The following is a 25,035-nucleotide window of genomic DNA, read 5'->3' on the forward strand; positions in this document are numbered from 1 at the left end:
GGGATATGATAGAGGTCTATAAATTCTTGACTGGTGTGGAAAAAGTGAATAAAGAAATGCTATTTACTCCTTCACATAACACAAGAACCAGGAGGTCACCCAATGAAATCAGTAGGCAACAGGTTTAAAACAAACAAAAGGAAGTACTACTTCAAACAATGCACAGTCAACCAGTAGTACTCTCTGCCAGGGATGTTGTGAAGGCCAAAAGTATAACAGGGTTCAAAAAAGGTTTCAGAGTAACAGCCGTGTTAGTCTGTATTCGCAAAAAGAAAAGGAGTACTTGTGGCACCTTAGAGACTAACCAATTTATTTGAGCATAAGCTTTCGTGAGCTACAGCTCACTTCATCGGATGCATCCGATGAAGTGAGCTGTAGCGCACGAAAGCTTATGCTCAAATAAATTGGTTAGTCTCTAGGGTTCAAAAAAGAATTAGGTAAGTTCATGGAGGATAGGTTCATCAACAGCCATTAACCAGGATGGTCAGGGAGGCAACCCCATGCCCTAGGTATCCATAGCTTCTGACTGTCAGAAGTTGGGAGTGGATGATGGGGATGGATCACTCAATGATTACCTGTTCTGTTCATTCTCTCCGAGACATCTGGCATTGGCCACTGTCAGAAGACAGGATACTTGGCTATGTGGACCATTGGTCTGACCTAGTGTGGCCATTCTTATGTTGTATTAAAAAGCTACGTTTTTGAGGATGTAAGTTACGCTGACCTGGAGCTCTGTGCCAATCTTAAATTTTTGGCCATTCATTAATAGGGAACTTTGATGTTGTAAAACTGGGAAAGGATAGGTGAGGAGTAGTAGGTTAATTTTTGGTGTTTTTCAGGTGTGTTGATATTTTCTAGGCCTTGTTTATTGAAACCAGGAATTCTGTGTAATAGTAAATTCCTTAAACTGTTCTTAGCTTTCAGTGTTTAACATGTCTTACCTACCATGCATGTAATATAATATGCTTTTAGATGCTAAATATATTTTATATATAAAATAGATCTGCTTAGACCTTGAACTGCAGATTTATTCTGTGACTGTCTTTAGAATGGCTTAGTTACTTTAACAAAGGGAACTGTATTTCTGTAAAGAAAAACTAGTGGCACGAAGTACCAAACCTGCTAGTTATTTGTTTTAAATCACACCATGTTTTCATGTAATGCGGATGAAGGTGTTGGCAATTGACATTTTAAAAGCGGTACTTTCAGATAAAGCCCTCACTGTTGGAACTGTACCCTCACCCCCAGTACTTGACATTCTGGACACTGGAAATTCCGTGTTTCATATTGGGCATGGTGGAGAAGGTAAAATTAATGAGATGTCAGTATTACATGTGATCACCCTTCCATAGCAAGCAATGCATGGTGGTGCCCAATGAAGAGGGGATCTAACTGTAAGAAGGATTCAAACTTTTCCTCATATTTTTATTCTCTCTAGATCTCCCCAGAGGTCTTATGCAAAGAGGGGATCAAGGTGCATCGTACTGTACAGCAGAGTGGGCAGTTTGTGGTCTGTTTTCCAGGATCTTTTGTGTCTAAAGTGTGTTGTGGCTACAGTGTTTCTGAAACAGTGCACTTTGCTACCACCCAGTGGACAAGTATGGGTTTTAAAACTGCCAAGGTAAGGTGAAATATGGGAGTTTAAAATGGGTTCATAACCCTGTCGATATCTTTAAAAAGTCAGCAAATCAAGCATTCCGGCATGCGTAGTACACAGTGATATAACTCCAGAGGATTTGCAGATTATTTTAAAATATCTATTTCTGACATTTGTGGGACACTAAAATTATATCTTCACTCCAGAAAATAATCCTAAATTAATATGTGGTAACCAAAGACTGTGTAAGTCTGAAAATGGCACAAGTTTAGTTTGGAGTTAGAGTTGTAGTCATTCACAAGGACACTTTGGAAAATTCCTAATGAGCTGTCAACAGTATATTATATTATGCTTACTAGATTTGTTTCAGGCAACTTGTCGAAGGACAATTTGAATCTCAAATATAAAGATCTGATTAAAATATGGCTAATTTGGGGGATGAGGAGTAGGCAAAATCAATTAGTTTTTACAGCTACATTATGTCTCTGTCTGTCTGTCTGACCGACCCTTTGTCAGCAACTAGCTGCTGATCTGATTTGACTTGAATTTAAAATTCTTAGGCAGACTGACCAACCCATCTGACCTGAAGCTGAAAGTAAAACTAGCTTCCTGCATCCTTTTCATACCTCTGAGTGACATGCCATTGAACTGCGGAAACAAATAGCTGACGTGCATGCCCAGCATGCTGCTTAGCTAAATTTCTCCTTGGCCTCCATGCAGTCAGTTTTGGGGGGCAAGAATGTTTTTTACTAATTACCTCCTTCCCTGAAATGCAACATCGGCTGCACATGTACTTTGGTGGCATTTACAGATAAGCCAGGACAGATTTTCATTTTCAGCCTCAAGTCAAATGGTCAGTACGCTCAGCATTTTTAATTTGAGAACAGCAGCATGACGATCAGACAATAAGTTTCATTTGTCCAGACCAGGTTTGAGTTCTTTTGTGTTCTCGGTAAGTAGTATTCTTCCAAGTCTGTTTTACATTAAACAGATTTTTAAAGTAACATAGTGGTAAGATCAAAGCCGTGTTGCATTTTTTTGATGTGGATGGAATAGGATCCTAATTTTACCCTTTATATTCTTTAGTGACTGTTATAAACTCTACATACAAAGAGTCTTCCTAAGCGTGCGTTTGACTGTCAGTTGTGAAAGAGCCAGTGTCCTAAAGGATAGGGATTCTTATTTAGGGATGACTGAAAATCTCTGCTTGGTGTCCCAAAATCTGAAGAACAGTTTCTTTTGATTAACGAGATTGGCACTGGATGAATATAACTTGATTGAAAATTCAACAGATTCTAACTGTGATAACCTACCTTGGATTCTGATGTTATATCTTTCACAAGCTTTAAAAGAATCTAGATATATAGTTATATCAAAATATAACCTTGGCAACCTCTATTCCTCTTCTCTCTCTCCCCTTCCCCCCCCCCGCTTCAAACCATGCTACCTTCTCAACTCCCCTTTAAGCCCTGGAAATTCCTCCTTGGTTCCTTCACTTTGAGGAAAGATACTTTCAAAGACCGACTTTGTGCTTTTTAGAGTTCTGTTATGTAGGCATCCAAATTCCTCCTTCAGGTAGTTAATGATTTGACTGACAGCCATATGCATGTCTAGTCTTCTTACAATTCTGGACAATAACATTGATAGTTTGTCATCTGCTTTGATTACATGTTGACTTTGCTCTTATTATTAGCTGTTGTGATTTTATTTTATATGTATTGCACTGTATAGTGTTGCTCGCTTGTTCCATGTTATATTTTGGCTTGACTCCTCAGAGATTTCTTTTCTAAGGAAATCTGAAATTCCAGATTAGGAATTGGATTGTCATGTTTGACTAATCTGACTGCTGTTGTGAACCTGAGATAACAATCAGTGTCCTTCTCTGAACTAGCAGATTGCATTTAAGGAAATTTTGGCACAGACAGAGAAGAGTCTATTAGAAATTTTTGTCACATGGGCTGACGAAGTATTTAAAGTCCAGCCCTTCATCTTGTAACATTCCTGTGTTGCAAACCACGCATTTTAGGGCTGATACTTCAGCAACGATCTGTGGAACTGTCATTCCATCAGACGCAGATCAATTACAACTTCTGATGGTTCTATCTTATCGTTCTCCTCTTTCCAATTTAAATGTAGCCTCCCAGACTGAGGCTACTGCAGTCTTACCCTTGAACCTGCCATTTTGAACCAACTACTACCTTTCCACTCAAATATGTTTCACAGGGTGAACAGATATTGCCAGTAGCTAAATAACAAAACATTTAATACTTTCTCCTCCAATGTCCAGCAGAGAAAAATCTGTCAGCTTCTCTGTCACCACAGAGAGGAACTCAATCAGCTCACGAAGGGTATGTCTACACTACAAGCGCCACAGTGGCACAGCTGCAGCATAACAGCTATGTCACTGTAGCCCAGACCCTTAGTGCTGGAAGGGGTTCTTCAGTCACTCAAGCAAATCCACCTGCTTGAGAGGCAGTAGCTAGGTTGATGGAAGAATTCTTCTGTTGACTTAGCTGTGTTTACAGTGGGGTCAACCTAGCTGCATCACAGAGGACGCGACATTTTTCACAGCCATGAGCTATGTGAATAGGCCTAAGAAAATCCAAGATGCATCTGAACGACCTATATGCCACTCATCCCAACTGCACTTTGACTCCAGCACAGAGAACCTGGTTTAACAAACATTTTTCTCTTCACTTGCATTGTGTGACCATTTTGGCGTTTCCATGTTCACTTAAGATATCCCAGATAGTAAGTCTTACTTTAACCAGGCAATCTGCAATATTTGATCTGTCACAGAATGGTGCATTCTGGGGTACTTTCAGTGAGAGAGAAAGTACCAAGAGCATTTGCTTAGGAGGGTAGGACAGAGAAGGATAATTTTCAAAATGAAATTAACCTGTATTTTCTTATTGCCCCATAGATTGGCTAGTGATGACATTCAGAGAACAGGGTTTAATTCTAACAGGTTTTTTTTGACATTCAGCTAACAGGGTTTTAATTCTAACAGGTATTTTTGACATTCAGCTAACAGGGTTTAATTCTCTTTCCATTTTTGTTTTGCAGTCTCCTTTAAGCTATGCCTTCTTGGCCTAGATCTTGCCAACTTTGTTACTGTATATCTTAAAAATGTTGTTCTATCACTCTCTGTTTATGAAAGAGATTCTCTGAAGACAGTGAAAAAACCCCAAACATTCCCTTATTGCAAAATGGAAAAGGAAATTTGCCTGTACTGAGATACGGAAAAGATTTAGCCATCAAATGGCAACTTCCAATTAGCCTTCTGATCACAGATTCATCACAAGACATTCTCATACTCAGTAACATTAGAACTCCTGTCAACTTTGTGATTTGATATAGCACTCCTCTTCTACTTCTGGAGGAATTCTGCGCCCCCAAAAAGTAAATAAAAAAAAAATCTGCGCACAATATTTTCAAATTCTGCATATTTTATTTCTCAAAATAATCCCACCCGTTTCAATTATTTTTGGTCATTTATTTCAAAATACCTTCAACAAGTATGTCTGTAACAATACAGACAATGAAAAAGATTCAAAAAATATTTTTTGAGACATAGATTCTTTACTAGGCAAATTAATACAGAACTCTGGAGTAATGATTCATTTAAACTACAATACGGAACCATATTTTCTGCACCTCTCAGAAGCAAAGGCTTGGGGGAGGGAGATGTAAGGGAGAAGTTGAGGGAGAGGGAAGTATATTGCTGGGAAGGAGCCTGGGTGTGAAAAGTATGGAACAGGTTTTTTATCAGGGCAGAGAACGACTGTTAAGGAGTTTCCTGCATTCAGACCTTGGCTGAGGCCTCTCCCATTGGCTGAGGCACATCTGCCCCTGCATGCCCATATGTCTGTGCTCCCCATCCATGTGTCCCTCCACCCCCACTCAGACACCCATTCCCCCATCCCCATGTGTCCCTTCACCCCTACCCCCTGTCCCCAAGTGTCTGTGCCCCCATTCAGCCACCCTCTTCCCCCTGTAGCTCTGCACCTCCCTCCCACTTTGCCCATGTGGCCCTGCACCTCCATTCCCATTCAGCCCCTGTCCCAGTCTGTCCTACCCCACTAGCTCCTATGAGCCCCTGTCTGACCCTCATCCCCATAGCCCCTATCTCCTGGCCAGGCTGGCACTGCAAAGAAGGCAGGCTCTTTCTCTTCCCTAGCTGGTTGGGAGCTGCTGCTGTGCTCTACCACCACAGTGCCCTCTGGTGGGCAAAAGGCGGAACTGCAGAGCTTACTATCTGCTGGGAGCAGCTGCTGTGTTCTAGTGCCATAGTGTCCTCTGGTGGGCAAAAGGGGGAACAGCAGCAACATTCCAGAAGCTTCTTTCTGTGCAAAAAATTAAAAATATGCACAGCTCATTAATATATGCATGTGCAATGGTGGTACTCTTTGTTCATCATTCTGCTACCTACCTGACTTCCTATTCATTATTTTGTATTTATTATTTCTTAAATGCCAACAATATGTTTGATGCTGTAAGAGACTCAAAACTAAGCCAGACCCTGCCCAAAAAGACAGAAATGGGGAATACTGACCGTCCTGGGGAGCTCAAAGGAAGGAATATTTAAGTGATTGGTTTGGTTCACTTCGAGTCGACATTGCAGAACAAATGAGTCTTTAGGAAGGAATACAGAGAGGTTGTTGGCTTGATGAACCAATATGGATTATGCATTATTCTGTCATAGGGGTCCCAATCCAGATCCTAGTGAGGTCAATAAAAAGACTCCCATTGATTTCAGGAGGTAGTATTGTGATTTGTTTCTCTGTCTTTCTTTTCCTCAGTTTCTTGACATCTATACCTACTGTCCTTCCTGCTAATTGAATATGATTGTCTGTCTCTAAAAAGATGTGTGCTTGAAATATGGGGAAAGCCAGTTGGCACTGGAGTATCTGCCAAATACTTATTAAATATTTTATTTATCTGAATGAATTTGTCCTAGATGGACTTTGTCTGACGTACTTGTTTCAGTATTAGAAACAATATTCAGTATTCACAATAAAGTACTCATAAATTTAAGGAAAAAATCGGTAACAAAAAATCTTAGAAGACTGGCTTCTTAGCTGTAAAGAGCATTATGTTTTACTGAGACTTTTCTTGTCTCAATGGCTTGTATTGGTGAGCATTAATTTGAAGGTATATAAAACTCTCTCTGTAGGGAACACACTCCATGGCACCTTTGTAGCACGTTTGTTTCTCTGCCTTAGCCAGGTTTAGGCTTCAGTGTTTTGTTCTGTCACATTGCTTAACCTAGATCAGATGCAGGAAGTCATAATTCACAGCTCTTTAACAGGAAACATATAGCTTTAAAAAAAGATAAAAATCTAACTTTGTTCTGCATTAAATTTATCCAAATTATTTTTTTCATTTAATTTTACTCAAGAACTAACTTGGAAATCTGTTAACTCAGGAAATGAAGCGACGACGTATAGCCAAACCGTTTTCAATGGAAAAGTTGCTGTATCAGATTGCAACGGCAGAAGCAAAAAAGGAAAATGGACCGACTCTCACTACAATATCAGCACTTCTTGGAGAGCTCAGGTAACAGAACAAGGAGTCTGTTTCACGTACCCTGTGTTTCACAGAGAAACTCTGAAGATGACACAGTTTAAGTAACAATCTGAGTCAAATCTAGCAGTCACTGACCCAGCAAACCTGCTTGAGTACAGCCAGGTGTAGAAGAAACTTCCTTGGCTGTATTTGATGCCAGAGTGCCAGTGGTTAGGATAACTTGCTGTAAAATAATATGCCTTTTGTAGCATCAAAGGGTTTATATAGTACAGCTATAGAGTATTTTTACATAGGGCAAACCAAGAGCTTCTGTACTGGTGGCAATGTGTCATGCACTAGCAGTTGGATGGGAATAACTTCAAACTCCTTTTTTCTCCCTACAGTGATTAAGGAACCATATTTAGGGTTTCTCTTGAGGTAGGAAGGTTTAAGAAGGGGGGAAAAGGAAACGTGATACCATGTCAGCTGGCTTCCGATGTAATGATCTTCTCTTTTGTTCCCTACCATGTAGCATCGCTACCTATCTTTCAAGTTTGTGACAACTGGGTAGTGCTGGTCGTAGTACATCGAGTAATCAAGATGTCTGGAATCTACAAATTGTATTTAACAAACTAATATTAATATGTCACTGGAAATTTTCCAGATTAAGGGGGAAAAAAAACCCCATACACAATTATTTGTATTAGTGTTCAGAGTGAATTACAAGAGGGAAATTTATTTTCAGGTGTGCTAGAACACGCTACCTGAAGCCAGTTCCCCAGTGGGACTAATAGCATCCACATGCATTTTTTTTTCCTTGAAGGGAAGAAAGTCTGCAATTGTGCAATGAGGAACAAAAATGTTAGTGCTTGCTGTTGAAATGCCATGTTGACTGTTATCAGAGTGGTTCTCAAACTTGTTCATATTCTGGATAACTTCTTGAGGTCGGGATCCTCTGGAGGATCTTGGTCATTCCTGTGCCTGCTTATGTGAAAAACAAAACAAAACTCTCGCAGCTCTGTTTAATCTGCAGCTGCGAGCAAGTTTCCCAGCCTGCGCAGACAGAGTAGCCCTACTTCTGCTTGAGCTAGCATGCTAAAAACAGCAGTGTGGATGTTGTGGCTCGGGCAGCAGCTTGGGCTCTCAAACCCACTTGATCCCCTGGGGCTGAGCTTGGGTTACTAGCCCGAGTCTCCGCTGGAGTTGCAATGTTCACAGTACTAGTCACAGCATGCCAGTTCAAGTGAAGCTAGCACAAATCTGTCTATCCAGCTGGGAGGCACGTTCCTAGCTCCAGTGTAGAAAAACCTAGCGTCTCCTGTTTGTCCTGGTTCTGGGCCTCTTGCTGCCTCCTCTGATTGCTCAATCTTCCCATTTGTTTAGCTTGGCCTCTGCCCCTTCCCCACCCCAATATCTTAGCTCTCTCTGAACCTGTGCTTAGTGTCTTCTCCCTCCCAGCTGCTAAGCTCATTCCAGACCTCCTCTCCTCACTCAAGCACAGCTCAGACCCACCCTCTGCTGTCTTCTAATGCCGCACAGCTCAGCGCAGGAGGTGTTGCACGCCTTCTTTTACACACAGTCTTCATTCCAAATGCGGTCTCCCTTCTCTTTCCCCTGGGTGTACAGCAAGATCTTTGTCTTTCAGCACAAGAACTGGGCCTGCTCCCCCTTTCCTTCCTGAAGGGCTGGAGCTCCCTGGGTCATCTCCACCTCCTGGTGAAGGTAGCTATGCTACTCCTCCTGGCAGTAGTGGCTCCTCCTCATGGTGGCTCTTGGCAACTTCAGGAAGGGCAGGCATGTTAGCTGCTACTCCTGGCTCTTCACATGAGCCAGCAGCTCCCTTCTAGACTTTCAGGCAGTGCTCTGCTGTCTCAAGGATCTATGTATCGGTTTGAGAACCACTGGTTTGATACAATGGTTGCTGTTAAAATCTCTGACTGCAAAAGCACCTCCAGTCTTACTGTGATGTTGGCTGCATTTCCCGTACCAGGTCTAGGGAATAGCACCAACACTGAGATGACGCAAACGGTTTGGCTTTGTGTGATAAAGGTTTCAATGGCGATCATTGTATGAGATCTCCTGAGCATAGCTTTGCAGTGTTGCATGGGAGGTGCCAGCTTGCTAACTTCATAAAATATTCACAGGGACACAGAACTGAGGCAGCGGCGGCAGCTTTATGAGGCAGGCCTCCATTCTTCAGCCCGCTATGGGAGCCACGACAGCAGTAGCTCGGGGGTGGATGGAAAGAAAAAGCCTCGAAAGTGGTTGCAGTTAGAGACGTCGGAGAGGAGGTGTCAGATTTGCCAGCACCTATGTTACCTTTCTATGGTGAGGAAAACCCTTAGTATGCCTATAGCACTACTGACTCAGTAAACATTGCTTCAGCCTGGTTTCTATTAAACTGTAAGCGTTAGACAAACAGACACAATGGGCTTCTCTTCATGGTACATTAGTTTGCACTAGAGGGGTGCAAATTTTAGTGCACACTAGCATGTTGCATGCTAACTGGCCCATGTGGACCCTGCTGGTATGCGCTGAAAGTTCCCGACTGCACATTACTATCGTCCTATTTCAAACACTACTGTGTTAACATGCATTATGGAACTTTTTGTCCCTCCATCAGATTTGCCATGTACAAGTTAATGCACAACATGCCAGTGCGCCCTAGAATTTATATCCCTTGTGTGTGGACTAACACACAATGTAGCCCAGCAGCTGCAAAATCATATACTACAATACCAAGAGTCACACTCAAAAAAAGGTCTAGATTTCATTTTCCTAGAAAGAATTTGAATTGGGGGTTGCTAACTAATCCCTGGTGAACAAAGGGTAAACCTCAGCTCGGCTTCCTCCTCCTTGACTGAGTCAGCAAGAGAGGTTGACTATCTGTGTTAGGATAAAACTCAGTATTGCCAAGCAAGTATTCAAAAATCATGTGATTGGCTAAAAAACCCGAGGTTTTTAAAAAATAAATGTAGGGGTTTGGAGCCCTTAGGGTGCATTCATGTCACATTCTCAAGTTTTTCTCTGCAACTCCGAGAGCGATAAACTTAAGGTGGTGATGATGGTTTTTAAATTAAGCTGTGTTTCTCATGTAATCACCTGATTCCAGGAGGTAGGACTTAAAGAAAATCACTAAATAGTGCCAAACGTCCACACTATGGGTCCTAGGACTGGGCTGAACCCCAGATCTGAGCAAGTTTTCTGTTTCTCCTCCTTCCTTGTTTGGATTGGTTTCTTTGAAGGAAATTAAACAGCCTGTTGCTGTTAAAAATGAGCTTTCCTAGGCTGAACATGTTGGATTTTTAAACTCCCTCTGGACAAGGACTGGTTATGTCTGGTGGGCTAAACCGTGTTAAGCAGAGTTAGCCTGAACTGGCTTTATTCTGCTCTGAAAAATAACCATGCAAAAAATTACTCTCTCAGCAGATCTCCCATATTCCACCTCAGTAGCTCAGTTGAACAACAAAAATATATATTCTTTGGGTAGCACCTGTATAGCCTGTAATTCCGAGAGAGAGCGCAACTGATTAAACTCTTAGTTCAGGGGTCAGCAACGGAATCTTTGTGAACTAAGTTCCAATTACAGGGCCAGAGTCTTAACTCATTTAAGCCAGTGAGGTTGTGTAAGTAAGGGAAGAGTTTGTCTTGCAGAATCTTTATTAATTTAATTAAGAACCCAGCTGATTTTCAGATGCCAGCAGGGCTAGCAGTTGTACAGTGATAGTTTTATTTTCAAACTGAGCAACTTTTATCTGAACTTGGAGAGAGACAGCAAATAGGGAATCCTAGGGTGCTGTTTTTTAGTTATTTTTCAGAGCAGAACCACGGTGTTACACTGTATTTAAAAGCAGTCCCCAGTTTTATCCCCATTCAAGACATGGTTTCAATTAATGGTAGAACTACTGTTCAAAGGAATTGCCTTGCAAGAAATTGTGACAATTAAATGTAAGATGCTGACAGAGCTGTGTACTCAGAGTATATAGCTTGTGTCTGTTCATTATTACTGCTGGTTTTTTCTTATGTATATTATTTAGACTGCTAGTAGTATGCAAAATGCAGTAGGTACTTTTTCCTTCATCTTTAGCTCATCCCATCCTTCATATTAATCTCTTGCTTATCCTTCTGCCTCTGGCATGCAATATAGTAACGAAGGGCTGTGCTGCCCTCAGAGCCTTGTCAAGGCAGCTCAGCTCCTAACAGTATCTTAAAATTCTGTGGCACCTTTCATCCAGAGAGATTCCATAGAAACTTGCAACAATATCCTGTATTCAGCAATACCTCTGCCACCCCTGGGCAGAATACATCTGTAGTTTAACACCACAAAGCATTAGTATCCTAGGGTTTAAGATAGGACGTGTGAACATTGCTGTATCCTGTTGGAACTGCAAGGGGAATTTAAGTAGCTTCAATGTAAACACACACTGGAATTTGTAAAGAATTTCATGGCAGCCCCCTCTTGAGAGAAGGGCTCTAGTGTAGCTAAACCCCTCAGATGGCCAGGTCTTCTGTTATGCTTCATCTCAAAGACTGGCACCTGCCACGGACCAGTATCCGTTAATGCTGAAATGGGGCACTGGGTGAGCAGGGCAGTTGAAGTGGAGGGGTCTCATTCAAACGCTGAGCAGGCCTTGGGTTATGATGAGCTCATATCTCAAGGTGGTTTGGCAGCAGGTGCACCTGTGAACATTTTTTTTCTCAGCAGTGGATGCAGCAAATCACTCAGACTTGTATTCTTTCCCTGGAACCAGGGAGATTCATTAACCTCCTCGTCTTCTTACAGACCTGGTATTTGTCCACGATGATGGCTAAATACTCAAATAAATACTTAGTTGGGAGGGGAAGAGAAGAAAGTCAGCACAGACTTTGTCCTTGTATTAATTCGGCTATCCCACCTACTCCAGTCACTTAGCACAAGTTCTTCTAGTCTCCCTCTCTCCTCCTGCTCGCCACCCCAGAAAAAAACCCTATTTTGGGTATACCACGTGTGTGAGATGTGACTGTGATTTGAATCATATTAATGTTTTCTATCTGTATTTTTGTTAGGTCGTACAGGAGAATGAAAATGTTGTCTTCTGCCTGGAATGTGCCCTCCGGCATGTGGAAAAACAGAAGACGTGTCGGGGACTGAAAATGATGTATCGTTATGACGAGGTCTGTACAATATAGTTTGCATTCTTGAGGTTGGTGATGCCAGATGACCTCCAGAGTTGGATATTTGAGCCTAGACTTATTTCCTGGCTCCTGCCTAGTCTGACAGAGGCTCCAAGTACTCAGGAGAACTTGCATGCAATTTCTGGTACAGCAGGAATATGCTTATTGTTGGCATTTTGGCCATCAAAAACACTATAAGTAAAAAGAGAAAATACAAGATCACATCAGTTAGGAGAGCTGTAAGTCGTCACCTATAAAGGCGGAGAGTATTCGGGGGCAGGTGTTTATTGGGTTGGGACCCTTGTAATTATAATGTACTTTTGTTTGTCAGTTTACAGTAACTTCAATACAAGCTCTCACTAAATTAAAGTAAATTTTGACTTACCATGAGGCCAGCCTGAAACTTTACTGGTAATCTTGTAGTGTTGGTGGATGGAGTCACAGTAGTGATTTGAGGCAAATTAGAAACCAAATCAGCACAATGCGATTCAGTAGTTTAGGTGTGATCCTGGAGAACAGAAGATTAACAATGGCAGCAGCAGAGCAGAGAGGCTGCTGGGCGGGGGGGGGGGTGTTTTGGGAGCTGTACTTGTTCACACATCAAGAAGTAGTAGTTTGTTGTTAGCAGGACCTGTGGGTGGCAGGAGCAGCTCTGTGTAATCAGTCTTTCAGTGTCCGAAGCATTTTGAGACTCTGACCTTTCAGCTGTTTCTAACACATGGCTAGGGCTGCAGATTCAGCACTGTGATGAAAATATCATGGGGTAGCGTAACTTCAAATTTGAGTGAGTAATCCTGGCCCAATGAGGGGACTGGAGAGTGAGCCTGCTGTGGTGGTTCCTGACCTGTGGGTCTGGCCTCAGCTCCCCATTCCAGGCATTGCACCCTGGGGCGCAGTGCTACTCATGTCTTTCTTGCCAGATGCTCGACAAACTACTGTATTTATAGTTTGGCATTTTGTGCAGTGTCTCCTTTTTCATTTTCAGACTATTGTCTTTAAATTTGGTGAGCGGCTGAGCAGCCACTAGGATCATTTGAGAACCTTCTCAACCCTTACAGTTCTACGATACTGAACAGAACATCCCTGCCAGGATTCTGTTAATAGGGTTGCTTTTAAAACTGGTATCTTAGGCAGCTGGGAAAAAAGATACTAACTCTGTTGTTTTTTCCCTCTCTGAACAGGAACAAATAATCAGTCTAGTCAATCTCTGTGGGAAAGTCTCTGGTAAAAATGGCAACATCGAGAACTGTATCAGCAAGCCTACACCAAAAAGAGGACCTCGTAAGAGAGCAACAGTCGACGTGCCATCATCTAGGCTTTCATCCTCCAGTTCATCCAAAAGTGCTTCAAGTTAATCCTGAAGATGCCAACACTCATTTTGTCGATTTATATATATTTTTTTGTAATTATTATACCATAGTTTGGAGTACTTGCTGTAGAATACAAGCTGTCTTTGCACTAGCTCTAAAGAAGATTTTCTTCTGGTTTTAGAGAACTAATTTTGTTTTAGCATTAAACTGTTGAATTTTTTTTGTACTTAGGATAGTTATATACAGCAGTCAAATTTTTTTAAACTGCTGTATGTTCACTGTTTTAAAACCGGCAAGGGGGCTGATAAATATTAATTTGTACTGTCCCTATGGCTGAAAAAAGCCTTTTTTGGTAACTGTGAAAAAAGGCTTTTAACCCATTTTTGAATAGGTTAAAGTTTGATGTGTTTTATAATTTGTTCTCCAGTCATGTGAGCAGATTTTCTAGAGAGAAAAGGGATAGGAACAAAACTTGAAAGAAATTGCTTTACTTTTGGCTGTCTTTTATTCTGTCACAGGCAAGATGAGTTTTGTAATTTTTTAAATTGGAGAATACACACTTTCTTTGGGAGGTTATGGCAGCTGAAGATGGACTTTGTTTCCTAACCATAAGCAAAATGAGGAGATTCGGAGTAAATATGTTCTCTTTTACCAGCACATCACTATGCATCTGTTTGAGGGAGGGAGGGAGGGTGGGGGGGTGGGTGTGGGGGAGAGATGGAAAAAAAGACTGCCTGCCTTGAGGGAGTCAAATGAGGGAAAACTGTGCCTGATTTCATTAGGAAATCCATTCTGTTATTTTTTGGTGCTGTTGGCTACTTTATCAAAAACCCTTCAATAGCATCCTTTAAAAAAATAAGTGATTGAAGCCATAAGTGCTTCTTTGTCATAGATGTGCAATCTTTCTAACATTCCATTTCCATTCCACTGCTGTTTTCCCCATCTCTACACAGTCAGCATTAATTTTTTGTTTTGAATTTTTCATTATATGATCACATTTAGAGCCACTAGCAGGTCTGCATATTTCTTTTGAATGTGAAAATGCATTTGCTCTCATCTTGTCTATTTTTTCTCTTCATAGTGTAACAAAAAAAAATCACATCTTTTGTATATATGCCTGTAAATTGTTTTAAATACTTGAGCCTTTTCTTGGGGTGGGGGGTGGGGTGGTATAGAGACAAGATGAAGAAAAGCCTTACGTTTCACTTTCTTCATCGGTTGGATTGGATGCTTACAGGGTTTTTCTTGTAACATTTATAAGTGCTGCTTACATCACTGAACAACAACAAAAAATAATAATGGAGTAGCTGTTGCCCTTTTCTGGTTGTGTGTACAGTATGTGTGGAATAAAAAAGGGAAAATGTTTTCACAAACTGTTTTGTTTCATAATTGAATTCAACAATACCGTAGCTACCCATATTGCACTGAGCTTGCCAGTGGTGACTGTCAGGAAAGTCCTATAATACAATTTGTTGGTTGTTGTTGCAGAAGACTGAACTGTTTTGGAATATTTAACAATAACATAAACAGAGTCAAGTGTTTTTTAAATGTGGTTGTCTGGTTTTTATGGCCTTGCTGTGTACTTTTCCCTCTTGACAGTAAACTTCTGACAATGGCTTACAGTTTGACATTTAATTTATTAGCGCTGCTCTGCTCTCTTTCCTTGTAAGGAAAGACTTCATGTTGTTTATTGCCAGTTTTTGTTTACTTTTCAGGTTTGTACTACAAGGTTTAATAAAAACAAAACTTTTTTTGGACACTTTGTCTGTCTTCTGGGAGGTGAGTGAGTGAAATGAGCTATTTTTTTAAGAAGGGGTTAAACTTTTATTCATTAAATTGAAATAAGTTAACTTATCATGCAGAAGATTGTTTCCAGATTTAATTTCCACAGTGCTAAGACAGGAAACACTCTACCAAAAAGCAAGCAAAACAGCTGAATCCTTAGGAAACTGGCCAGTTCCCAGGGGGCTGGATATGGGGACTACCTCTTTCCAAGCCACTAACTACCAGGAAGGAGAGTCTTTTGGAAGGTAATATCTGTCTGTTGCCAGTCACCTTTTATTTTTAGCTTCCTCAGGCTAGATTTCCCTGTCCCTCAGTGCAGGAGCAGCTTCATATTGATATGAGGCTCCTTAGGCCTCAAGGAGGGCAGATACACCCAGCTGTTTATGTAGACCTCATACAAACTTTGAGTTAAGTTACAGTGCAGTCATTTTTTCCCCCCTGTTATCAAGATGTGGTCAAACTGAAGTTACTGTAGAACAGCAGATTTAGCAAAAACGCAAAAGCTGCATGCTTAGGTTTTCTAATCATTAAATGATTCTCCCAAAATACCCATTATAAAATGAACTTGCAGAAAAGGTTTTGGTATAAGTAGGAAGACAAGGCTGGGATAGAAATACTTTATTTAAAAAAAGGAGCATGCTTATAACAATGCTAAGATGGCTGCTCCAGCAGAAGGGTAAGATTTCAATGTGCAACTCCCATCCCTTGGTAAGTATTTATTTCATTTGTAGCTAAAGTTATCCTCAATAAATTCAAAACAGTGGGGGTGCGGATGCTGCCGCATCAATGTTTTAGGCAGTATGTAAGGTGAATCTTCTATATTCAGCTACATAGCTCAAACATGCAGATAAGGAACATTGTGAGATCAGTGTTAAGGAATTTAAAGATTAGTCAAAGTATGCAATCTCCCTGTTAGTTCTATACACAGTATATACAAAGCTTGACTGCTCCAAAAACCCTCAAAACTTTATTAAAGTAAGTGGTTTAGGCAATTAAAAAAAAATATCCACGACTGGCAATATTATAGACTAATAATGATCTGGCTTTCATGATTAGTTAACTAATTTCTACACCATGGGTGAGTGCTTTGTTCATGTAAAAGTCAAACATTCTTAGAGGATATGGTGCTAGGATTCAAACAGTCTGAGAGTCACTTTCATCACTGACGTCTGAAGTACCTTTTCTTTCACTATTTACAGCAGCAAGGGCAGTATCCACTTGAACTTCCTCCTCATCAGACTGGATAACAGGAGACTCTCCTACTTCACTGGTATCCTGGCTGGCAGAGTCAGTCCAGATTGATGATGATGAAGACAATTTTTGCCTTAATTCAGACTGTCTTGGAACCTGAAGGCTTATTTCATTCTGACAGGTTTTGGATTCAGGCCCTTCAAAAAGTAAGGAAAGGAAAAAAAACAAACCCATTAAATCCATCTATTGAGCCGTAGTCTGTATGATATTGACGGGGGCTGATTATGCTGTTCTTAATGTTAAAATGGATCACTGTTCAGCAGGGTGGTTAACATGTCAGCCTGGATGTACTAGCACAGAGCCATTAATGCAATGACTGACAAGCCAACTGGTGGTCCACAACTGAGGCATTTTACACATCCACTCTATGGACTGCACTTCTCCATTTGTTTCCAGGTGTACTTTAAGATAGAGAGTTTGGTCTGTAAAGCCCAAAGTGGTTTGAGTCCTAGCACCTTTAGAAATTGTTTCTCCCCGTCTAAATCATGCAGATAATTTAGATCAAGTAGGGAGACTAAGCAAGAGTCACAGCTGAACTTTGTGCTGGTTGCTGGTGATGACCCTTCAATTCTCCCTGTAACGGTTAGTGATTCTGGTATATGTGACCAAAGCCAATTCAGATTTCTGCATCTACTGCAAAACAATTTACTGTTTGTATTGCATTAGCAGGAAGAGGCCACGACCAAGGGTTTATCTACACTGGAACACTAATTCTGAATAGCTTTGAAATGAATTAAAAGGGGCCTTAATTTGGTTTGAATGTCAACACAGGAGTTTAATGCAGTTTATATTCACAGCTTTAGTTCATTCAGATTAGCTTTTTTGAGTATTCCTGTGTAGCCCAAACCTAGGATGAGAGCCTCCTTATACTAAAGACAGTCTCTGCCCCAAAATGCTCATAAGACAAAGGATGAAAGAAAGACCGTAGTATTCACACATGGGGAATTAAGATTCATCCACGGTGTCAGAGGAAGTCTTTGAGATCTGGGTTTGATTACCAGCTTTGCCAGTCTCATGCTTAACAAAGCTATCCTTCCTCTCCACCCCTTCCTACAGAGAGGGGTTTTTTGAGCTGACAATTTTTAAAGTCTGCAGCAGAATTTCACCATTTAATACTTCAAGCTCCCCAAGGTAAAGCCTTAGCTGCAGTTATCTGTAAGTCTCCAGTAGATGGTTAAGGACAACTCAATAAGTTAAATAAGAAAAGAGGGATAGAACAAGGAAGGTTGACAGTTATTGTGGAAGAGCTCTCTTCCAATGGGCAAGAGGAGGGTTGTAGGATGGGAAGTGTTGCTTGGGGGCTAAAGTACATGATTAGGCTCTCCAAATTTTAATGTAATAGTGTATGTTGGTCCCAAGCAACACTCTAAAGGGAGGTGGAAGAGAGAGAGAGGAGAAGTGCTGTTAATTGTTTTGTCACATGTCTGAGTCAATCTCCCATTGTCCTCAAATAATGCTCTGTGTTTTACGGGAACATTTTAGTATAACCCACTTAACAGTAACTGAACTGCAAACCCATGAGTTTGTTTTACTTTTTGGAATGAAGTGGACTAGTACAGCAAAACTAATCTTCTAAAGCAGGAGTTCTCCAACTTCATGGCACTGCAACCCCCTTCTGACAACAAAAATTACTACATGAACCTGAGCCCTGCCACCTTGCATGGGGGGCCAAAGTGGAAACCCAAGGGCTACAGCCCTGGGCAGAGGCAGAGAGCCTGTAACCTGAGCCCTGCTGCCCAAGGCTTTGGCTTTGACCACAGGCCCCAGCAACTCTAACACCAGCCCTGCTGACCCTATTAAAATGGAGCTGGGGGCCCCTGAGACCTGCTGTTCTAAAGCTGTACACAAATGCACTTTCCTCCTGTACATAGCCAAATTTCCCATAGCTGTAACTCAAATCAGAGGTAGCAAGGACCAAAAAAGTAATGAAAACGTGTTAACCAAGACAAAATCATCCAGTTAGTACATGTGTATTTTGTAGTAGAAGAGGGGAAAATTCAGTGTCCAACTAGTTCAAATACAAAAGCAAAACACACACACACCCCCACCCCCTACATGTAAAATTCCATACAGACAGACAATTCTGGAAGGAAGGAAGGAATTAAATTATAGGAGATGGGAGAATGAGGACTTTAGTTTAAAATGGTGCAGTGTGCTCACGTTCCAAGGCTAGAAAGTGTCCTTCCACATATTGCTCAAGCTCAGTAGGCACTAAACTGCTCTAAGGTTGATTCTTGCTGTCTCAGCTAGTCTCACAGAATTAAGTTAACACAACCAAAGAATAAGAAAATACATTACATAACAGTAGCACGAGGAGGCTGCAACAGAGAAGTGGAGTCTATTTTGCTAGGCACTAGGGCAGAGACTGTCTCTCTGTACAAAAAGCTTGCACTCCAGACAAAGGGTGGGAAGGGAAATGGTGGCACAAAGAGGGGAAGTGACTTATCACAAAGCAGATCAATGGCAGACCCAAGAATAGAACCCAGATCTCTATAGTCCCAGGCCAATATCCTATCCCTTAGACCACGCTGCCTCTCCATGCAATACAATTTTGTGTCTGCGCACAAGCTGACTTAGGAAGCTAATAACTGAATATGTAAAGAAAAACTGGAAAAATTTGCACTCAGTATGCACTAAGTTCTGGAACAGGCTCCTAACAGAACTCGTGCGGGCAAACAATTTAGTTTTAAGAGAGCATGTAGCCCATCAAGCTAGCTTTAGCATTTTAGTTTGCTTATCAGTAACACAAAGAACCTACAGGTTGCATCCTATAAGGCATTAGCTGAGGCCTATGAACTCTGGCACAGATAAGTGGCCAAAAGGTCAGCTTGAGTTTTGGGGAATTGGGAATAGTGTGCTTAAGGGGGAGATTCTGTACAAAACAATACCAGGTAACTACAGGAACAATGAACTTGGCTATTTTATTATAGATGCCTTGGTAACAAATTGATGTATATGGCAATAAGCTGAAATCATTAATATACTAACTAACCTATAGGATAAGGCAGGTGAGGAAGTTAAACATTAACAAGGAAGATGGACATTTGTATGAATATTTATGACAGACCTTAGGCCCTCTAATAGGCCAGACTACGCTGTCAGGCAGAATCTGTACCATGGGACTCATTTGCCATGCCAGGGACACAGCAGGACCACCAAATCCCCAAGAAAGGGGGTGAGTATATGCGAGGAATGGTACAAGATACTAGTTTAACTCTATTTTTGCCACCTTTTATGTGGTTTGGAGCATGCATGTCTTTCCTAATTGTGTTAAAATAAGTGGTTAAAGCTTTGCGTTGCCCTCCACGTGAGTGTCATCATTGTTCACACAGATTCCCAACCAGCTATTGAATTTGATAACCTTGATTCTGGGACTAGAGTTCTACCACCCCCAGCTCTTCTAATTGGAAACCAATAATAGAATCAGTAACCCCTAAAGACAAATGTATGAGTGCAATTGTAGGACAGGGTAGTTTGGGATGATGGGGGGCAGGGCTCAGCAGCCCTGAGGGTTCCTTTGCTTCTGGTTTGTCTGATGTTGGCTGTCTGGTTCTTGCTCCTATGCTCAGAATCTAACTGATCGCTCTATGTGGGAGTCAAGAAGGAATTTCTGCACCTTCCAGGGATACAAAATATGTTAGTGGATCATCTCAGCAGATCCTTCTCCAACCACAAATGGTCCATTTGCCTGGATATTGTGAGAGACTTTTTCCAGAGGAGGGGAACTCTACAGATAGACCTATGTGCGACAAAGTACAATAGGAAGTGTCCACAGTTCTGCTCTTTTCACAGTCATCAGCTGGGCTTACTCACAGATATGTTCCTTCTTCCCTGGAAGGACCATCTTTTCTATGCATTTCCACCCATTCTGCTCGCGCACAAGGTCCTATATGGCAACAGGCTAAATATCCTGGCCTAGGCAGATGATCTGGCCCTCATTTCAGACAACTCAGAGAGTCTCCAACAAATACTCGATGTCACCAGCTGGGCTGCCAACTGGATGGGGCTCCACCTCAATGCTAGGAAATGTGCATCCCGCATATTGACAGCAGTAGAAGGGACTCAGTCCAGGCGACGCCGTTCCAGATCCAAGGTGAACCCATGATCTTCCTGGATGATGGGCAGACACCTGAGGATACCATTGCCGAGATCCTACAAGATGTGGCCAAGATCAACTGTTCCCGACTGGCACCATGATGGCAGATTAGTGCCTTGAACACCTTCCTAATCCCCCGTATTTCATTTGTTCTGAGGGGATCTGCCATGGTGAAGGTACCTCTGAACAAGGTGGACAACACCATCAGGCAGCTAGTGAAGAAGTGGATGTTTCTTCCCCAGAACACCAGCAATGAACTGGTGTACATGTCACACAGGAAGGGCCATGCCAACGTCCCTCGAGTGCTCTGCATGATGTCATCTGGAAGCGAATCATCACATACCTGAGTGGCTCCCTGGCAGTTGAATTTGGGAGAGACTTTGTTTCGCTCTGGACTTATCCCTGCAATGCTACGCAAAGACTGGAGAAACATATCGGCTGCCACTGGACTTGGTGTGAGGAACGCCAGGAGCTGGGAGTCCTGGTGCCACAAGTGAAAAATGCAGAGCACACAATCATCACTCTGACAGCTAGAACCGTGCTGGAGAGGACCCTGAAGGATGCCATCCCCTGGCAGTACATGGAAAACCTGAAATGGAAGCCAGATCAGGGGAAGGCCTTCAAGGTAACATGCAAGTGGGACGCCAGCAACCACTTCCTCCTCGGGGGCAGCTTCACCCAATTTGCTGACTGGAAGTTCATCTACAGGGCCCAGCTCAACTGTGTCCTGCTGAACTGAGCCATCTGCCATGGGAATCAGGACAAGTGATACAGGAAGTGCGGCTATGCCAATGAGACGCTACCCCACATCTTTGTGTAGCGGCAAGCCCCATTCCAGAGCCCGGCAGCTGCACCGCAATGCCATCCAAGATCGCCTTGTTAGAGCCATCCCACCACCTGTAGGGAAGGTGGCTGTGACCCCTGCCATCCCCGGAACAGATAGCCAACTGTGACCGGACATCACTAACAAGGACTAGAAGAAGATAGTCATGGTGGATGTCATAGTTCCCCTTGAAAACAGGACCCCGGCCTTCCACGATGTCTGATCTCGAAAGCTGGGACACCTTGAGAGCTAGGGGTTATGAGGTTCAAACTCACATGCTCATCATCGGAGCTCTGGGCCCATGGGAACCCAGTAACGAGCGAATGTTGCAAGAATGCAGAATTGGTCAGCACTGTGCTCGACTGATGCAGCAACTCATGGTGTCAGACACCATCAGGTGGTCGAGGGACAACTATCTCTAACACATCACCGGACATCAGCAATAACAGGAGAGATGAGCTCGAGTGCCATTGAGAAAAAGTCAGGAAAGTAATTGACATACTTCCCTGATGGATTGTATTTTCTAAGGGTCAACCTATCCTAAATTCTCGAATACTGAAGGGCAATCTTCACTCATTGCTATATTTGCATTCCACAAGCTATTCTTAGTATAACCTTTCTGAGTGAGGTACCTGTTAATTGGATGCTAATACTTTAACTGTATCACTGAATTTATTAACCTTAATTTGGGATACTGCAGATTATGTACTATATGTATCTTATGACTTTCAAACCAACCTTTTTACTTTTGAATAATTTAAGCACTATATCCAGATGTACAGGCACTCTTTCTTTAACCTGTGTATTATAGAATGTTAGTTAGCTTTAACTTTTTTTTAAATCTGTAAGTAATTCCAATTCCAACTGTGACAAAATGTTAATAAATGCACAGACTAGATGACACTTTAAAACACAACCCTCTGAATTAAGTTTCAGCAATAAGAATTTAGACACTTCATGCTAACCAAAGGAAGTAACAGTGTTATGGGAGTAAGTGTTTTTCATATCCAGGGCATACAACTAATCTTGACAGGAGAATTAACTCCAGGAAATTTCACACACACCCCCTTCCTCCAATACATTTGTGACAAACTTACTCTAAAGTAGAGGGTGGTTTCAGACAATCTTTTACTTTCACTATCAATACATTAAGTAAAACACTTTCTTTCCTCTGAAAATGCAGGTTGAATATCATTAGGTTTAAAGTCAGTTATTTTTGACACCACTTTTCCTAAAATCTTCTGGCTTTGATTTTTTTTTTTCTTTTTTTTGGAGGAAGGAATTTTGGTGAGAACAAAAATTTTGCAGCCTGTAGGACAAAATTTTAATGTACAGCAACTACTTGAGGTGACCAAGTATCTATAATCTCCTGCAACCAACAGCTAGACTGTTCAGGCATGCTACAGTAAGAGGTCCCAGTACATCTCCATATATCAAGGTATGTTAAATCACACTATCTTAATATATTTAAAAAATTCACAAAGGATATAAAATAATGTAATTGCTTTAGAACAGGGATTCTCAAATTTCATTGCACCACGACCCCCTTCTGACAACAAAAATTATTACATGGGGTTGGGGAGGGAGAAACAAAGCCTGAGCCTACCCGAGCCCTGCCGCCTCTAGTGGGGGAGCCACAGCCCAAGCCCCACCACCCAGGGCAGTGGGGCTCAGGCTTCAACTTTGGCCCCGAGCCTCAGCAAGTCTAACATGAGCCCTGGTGACCCCATTAAAACAGGGTCGTGACCCACAGTTTGAGAACCGCTGCTTTGGAATACCAAGTCAGTACCTGAAAGCGAAGAGAAACTGAGTGAGTTTTGATTTAAGGGGAGGAATGGCAGCATTCCTCAGTTTTTAAGAGAAAAAAGTTTACAGCACTACCTGTAACATGGCTCAGATAAACATGGATCAAAGAAATATATTTTATAAGCTACTTACTCTCTGAATAAATAAAACCAGAGTACAAGTTGAACAGAGTACCAGGTCATATAAAGTAATTCTGAATGTCTCAGTCCTACTGTAAGTTATTCTCTTCAAATTAGTAAAGTAACATACCTGAATACACCAGTGCACAGAAACTCCAGAAAAGCAATCATTTAATGCTGAGTTCCAGCCCAAACATCTCCCTGTGAGCCTTGACAGAGACTACATCTTTGAGCAACTTTTGTGATGAAAGTGGTCATGGCTTGCTTCAAAATGACAAAATTCAAGACTAATTATGGGAAAAGTATTCTACTTAAAAAAAAAAAGCTTAACTACCACAAAGAAATTCAACAATAACAGCTTTTAACAGCTTTAAGTTCAATGGGTTTATATATATATAATTAAAATGCCAATTGACCACTTTATATATATATATATATAAAGCCAAAGATCCTGTAAAGTAGATTCTTTTCTCACCCTAAAAAACAAAAATGTACAAGTCATCTAACCCCAAGACACACAGAGGGATGTCTAGGGCCAGAGGAAAAAAAAAGGTCTCCTGGAAAGTCAAGCAGCTTTGCAGTAAGCTCTTATGCATCATGACTGAGGTTCTGTAGGAAATACTAACCTTTAGAGAACAGATACAGTATGAAACACTATACATTCTAGATTAGAGTCCTAGTGATTTATTAGTGCAAGCACAACTAGATAATTTACAAGGCATGCCCTAACTGTTCATTTCATACCCAACATGGGAGATAGTATGCTATCGTCCTCTCCTCCTGAGTTCAAGAAGACATCCAGTGCTTCTTGGTCAGACATGTCCATCAGGTCCATCTGTTCTAGCATGTCCACATTCACCTCCATGGAAGACATACTTCCGATTGGCTCTGCAGCAACAAACAATATAAGTGAATTGACAATGCAGCGCATGTTCTAGGCAAAGACCATCAGCTTTGTAATGTTTCAGAGTAGCAGCCGTGTTAGTCTGTATTCGCAAAAAGAAAAGGAGGACTTGTGGCACCTTAGAGACTAACCAATTTATTTGAGCATAAGCTTTCGTGAGCTACAGCTCACTTCATCGGACGCATTTAGTGGAAAATACAGTGAGGAGATTTATATGCACACAGAACGTGAAAATATGGGTGTTATCATACACATTGTAAGGAGAGTGATCACCCAAGATGTTATTACAAAGGCTTCCACAATTGCCACATTACTGTACTGCATCCTTGACTATTAAACAGCTATTCTCAAAACGTAAATATTGACATACATTGACAAACAAGGAAACTTGATTATTGATAGGAAACAGCTTTGGTAATCACTTAGAAAGACAAAACAACAAGGTATGATCTTGGTAACAATACAGGTTACTGTATTTATAGCTTTTTGATATGAATTATAAATAGCTTCTCAGAGGCAGTCTCGGAACCTACAAAAGCAGGATAGACTTCTTTGTTTCTTGCTCTCATTGTTTTAGAACAGGCTGCCCTCATTATCTTTGCGAAAAGGTATTTTATTAGTATTAATATTTGTATTACTAGCACCCAGAAGCTGGGGGGACAGCGCAGCATGGATCAGCATT

The 25,035-nt window shown here is 41.5% G+C and overlaps 2 protein-coding genes across 10 annotated transcripts in view; one reads left to right on the forward strand and one right to left on the reverse strand.

Annotated features, from left to right (window-relative positions):
- The window catches only part of JARID2 (jumonji and AT-rich interaction domain containing 2), a 307,495-nt gene extending 292,553 nt beyond the window's left edge, over window positions 1-14,942 (forward strand). For 2 of the 4 annotated variants that reach the window (XM_073331950.2, XM_078851607.1), the window contains 5 exons: window positions 1,439-1,621; window positions 7,026-7,156; window positions 9,250-9,433; window positions 12,152-12,259; window positions 13,441-14,942. In XM_073331950.2, coding sequence (XP_073188051.1) covers window positions 1,439-1,621; window positions 7,026-7,156; window positions 9,250-9,433; window positions 12,152-12,259; window positions 13,441-13,614 — 780 coding nt within the window. In that variant the 3' untranslated portion in view covers window positions 13,615-14,942. Of the gene's footprint in view, window positions 1-1,438; window positions 1,622-6,998; window positions 7,157-7,637; window positions 9,434-12,151; window positions 12,260-13,440 lie in introns of those variants that run through there. The other 2 variants (XM_073331951.2, XM_073331952.2) reach the window with 2 other exon arrangements.
- Window positions 11,217-25,035, reverse strand: part of DTNBP1 (dystrobrevin binding protein 1) — a 182,459-nt gene continuing 168,640 nt past the window's right edge. For all 6 annotated transcript variants that reach the window (XM_073331953.2, XM_073331954.2, XM_073331955.2 and 3 more), the window contains 2 exons: window positions 24,194-24,337; window positions 11,217-16,742 (listed from right to left, as the gene is read on the reverse strand). In XM_073331953.2, coding sequence (XP_073188054.1) covers window positions 16,489-16,742; window positions 24,194-24,337 — 398 coding nt within the window. In that variant the 3' untranslated portion in view covers window positions 11,217-16,488. The remainder of the gene's footprint in view (window positions 16,743-24,193; window positions 24,338-25,035) is intronic.

This window comes from Lepidochelys kempii, chromosome 2 (genome assembly GCF_965140285.1).
Source record: "Lepidochelys kempii isolate rLepKem1 chromosome 2, rLepKem1.hap1, whole genome shotgun sequence".
Classification (NCBI taxonomy): domain Eukaryota; kingdom Metazoa; phylum Chordata; order Testudines; family Cheloniidae; genus Lepidochelys; species Lepidochelys kempii.